We start from the raw sequence: 2,220 nt of genomic DNA on the forward strand, positions 1-2,220 counted from the left end.
CTGTCTGGTCCATTCATCTGTCCATTTACTGACTGCATTATTTGATTGTGAGTATTTTTGTAAGTTTTTTTTTGTTCTGTAAATATCCTGGATATTAATCTTGCATTGGAAAAGTAGTTGGCAAAGATTGTTTCCCCACAAAAAATTTTATGTACAATGTTCATTATTGTTACATATAAACAACTACATATATCCTTAAGCTTTGTAGGCATATAAACAACCTAAATTCTGCCATCACCCTATCAGTTATGACTCTAATATGAAACACCAAGCATCTGAACTAATGTGACTGAAGAGTCAGTATTTCTAGGTGAACTTGGGGTGTATAATTTCTCTATATTTTGAAATCTACACTCCAAATGAATGCCAAATGTCCTGGGATTAAACTCTCCAACTGTGGAGCCTCTTTAGGGTGTTGCTGATGTCCCTGTTCCTCAGACTGTAGATGAAGGGATTCAGCATAGGGGTGACCGCAGTGTACATCAATGAAGCCACCATTCCCTTGCTGGGAGAATATGACACAGCTGAACCAATGTAAGTCCCAGTTCCTGTCCCATAAAATAAGCAAACAATTGACAGATGAGAACTACATGTAGAAAAGGCCTTGTACCTCCCACTAGATGATGGCATTTTGAGAATGGAAGAAACAATTTTATAGTAAGAGAAAAGAATCCCTAACATGGGAAATAAGCCAAATATGGCACCAACAAAATATGTGACCATAGTTTTGATTAAAGCGTCAGAACATGAAAGGCTAAAGACTTGAGAAGGATGACAGAAGAAATTAGCAATTTTTACATCCCTGAAGCAGGTAAATTGTAAGGCAATTAAGTTGTGTAGCTGGGAATCAAAAAGGCTGATAAAGACAGAAAGCAAAAGTAACCAGACACAGAGGCGAGGATTCATAATGACTGCATAGTGCAGGGGATGGCAGATGGCCACAAACCGGTCATAGGCCATCACAGTCAGAAGCATGTCATCCATGCATATAAATATGATAAAAAGAGACATCTGTGTCAGGCATCCCATATAAGAGATGATTCTGGTCTGAGTTATGATGTCCACAATCATCTTTGGGACTGTGGTGGAGATGAAACAGATGTCAACAATAGACAGGTTGGAGAGAAAGAAGTACATGGGTGTGTGGAGGTGGGAGTCAGAGATGACAGCCAGGATGATGAGCAGGTTCCCGAGCACTGTGACCAGGTATATGGACAGGAACAGTCCAAAGAGGATGGGCTGCAGTTCTGGGTCCTCTGAGAAACCAGTGAGATGGAATTCTGAGATAAAGGTTAAATTATGTGTTTCCATAATGCTTGAATACCTTTAAAAAATTCATTAGAAAAAATGAAAGCAATAAATATAGCACAAAAGATTATCTAAATATGATAAATTCATAGTTTCACAAGCAAATTATTTCAACGTGGTGTCTAAAACCTTTAGCAATATTGCTTTACTGTGAAAACCCTATTCTCAGAACTCTTTCAATATTAGATTATTTATTATCACCTTATTGTATTCATCCTACTCTGCATTCTAGTTTACAAAGTTAGAACATGAGAATTAGTAATTCTACATCCCAGTAAAATATTCCTAACTAAATAATGAATAGATTATCCTATTAAATAAAATTAAAATGCATTCAAATATACTTTATCCTTAAAAATAGTACAAATTATTTACATAAGTTGTCTGTAATTACTGTAATATCTAGGTTTGCATTATCTGAGCCCTAAAGTTAATTGTTAATAAGCAAAGTACATATCATTGAGTCAGTTATCTCCCAGGAATTTTTCAACACTTTTTTGGTTTTCTGATTTTCATCTTTCAATGATGTCAGAGCTCCTGAAGTCTTTGTTGTTTATAAATTATTTAATATGTTGCTCCTATCTTCATCCATGGTGAACTCAAATTAGAGTAAGCAAGTTCAAATGCATGTGTATAATTTGTGACATAATAATTATGGATGTGACAGTTCATACTGTACTTGTCAATGATTAAAAAGAGTAAACTATAAGAAGCATATCTGAAATTTTAAAATTTGGACAGATTTATTATAATCGCTTTATACAATTTCACTACCCTTGTATGACAGTATTTTACCCTTTTTAAATCATATTTCCTATAAGAGAATGCTAATAAGCTTAATTGTTTTTCTAGTCATAAAATCTCTTATGACCAATGGTACAATTAGAAACAAGAAAAACTCCAAAGCTCAGG

The 2,220-nt window shown here is 34.7% G+C and overlaps 1 protein-coding gene across 1 annotated transcript; it reads right to left on the reverse strand.

Moving 5' to 3' along the window:
• Positions 1 to 381: 381 nt before the first annotated feature.
• LOC104867603 (olfactory receptor 7E24) lies at positions 382 to 1,314 on the reverse strand. Its single transcript, XM_010632014.2, has one exon. The coding sequence runs from the start codon at positions 1,309 to 1,311 to the stop codon at positions 382 to 384; it is 930 nt and encodes a 309-aa protein (XP_010630316.1). The 5' UTR covers positions 1,312 to 1,314.
• Positions 1,315 to 2,220: the final 906 nt, after the last annotated feature.

Source organism: Fukomys damarensis, unplaced genomic scaffold, assembly GCF_012274545.1.
Source record: "Fukomys damarensis isolate Sample0158 unplaced genomic scaffold, DMR_v1.0_HiC HiC_scaffold_37, whole genome shotgun sequence".
NCBI lineage: Eukaryota > Metazoa > Chordata > Mammalia > Rodentia > Bathyergidae > Fukomys > Fukomys damarensis.

What these genes read in the sequence shown, in the direction of transcription:
- LOC104867603 (XM_010632014.2), bottom strand. Translation starts at nt 1,311, where the DNA reads ATGGAAACACATAATTTAACCTTTATCTCAGAATTCCATCTCACTGGT.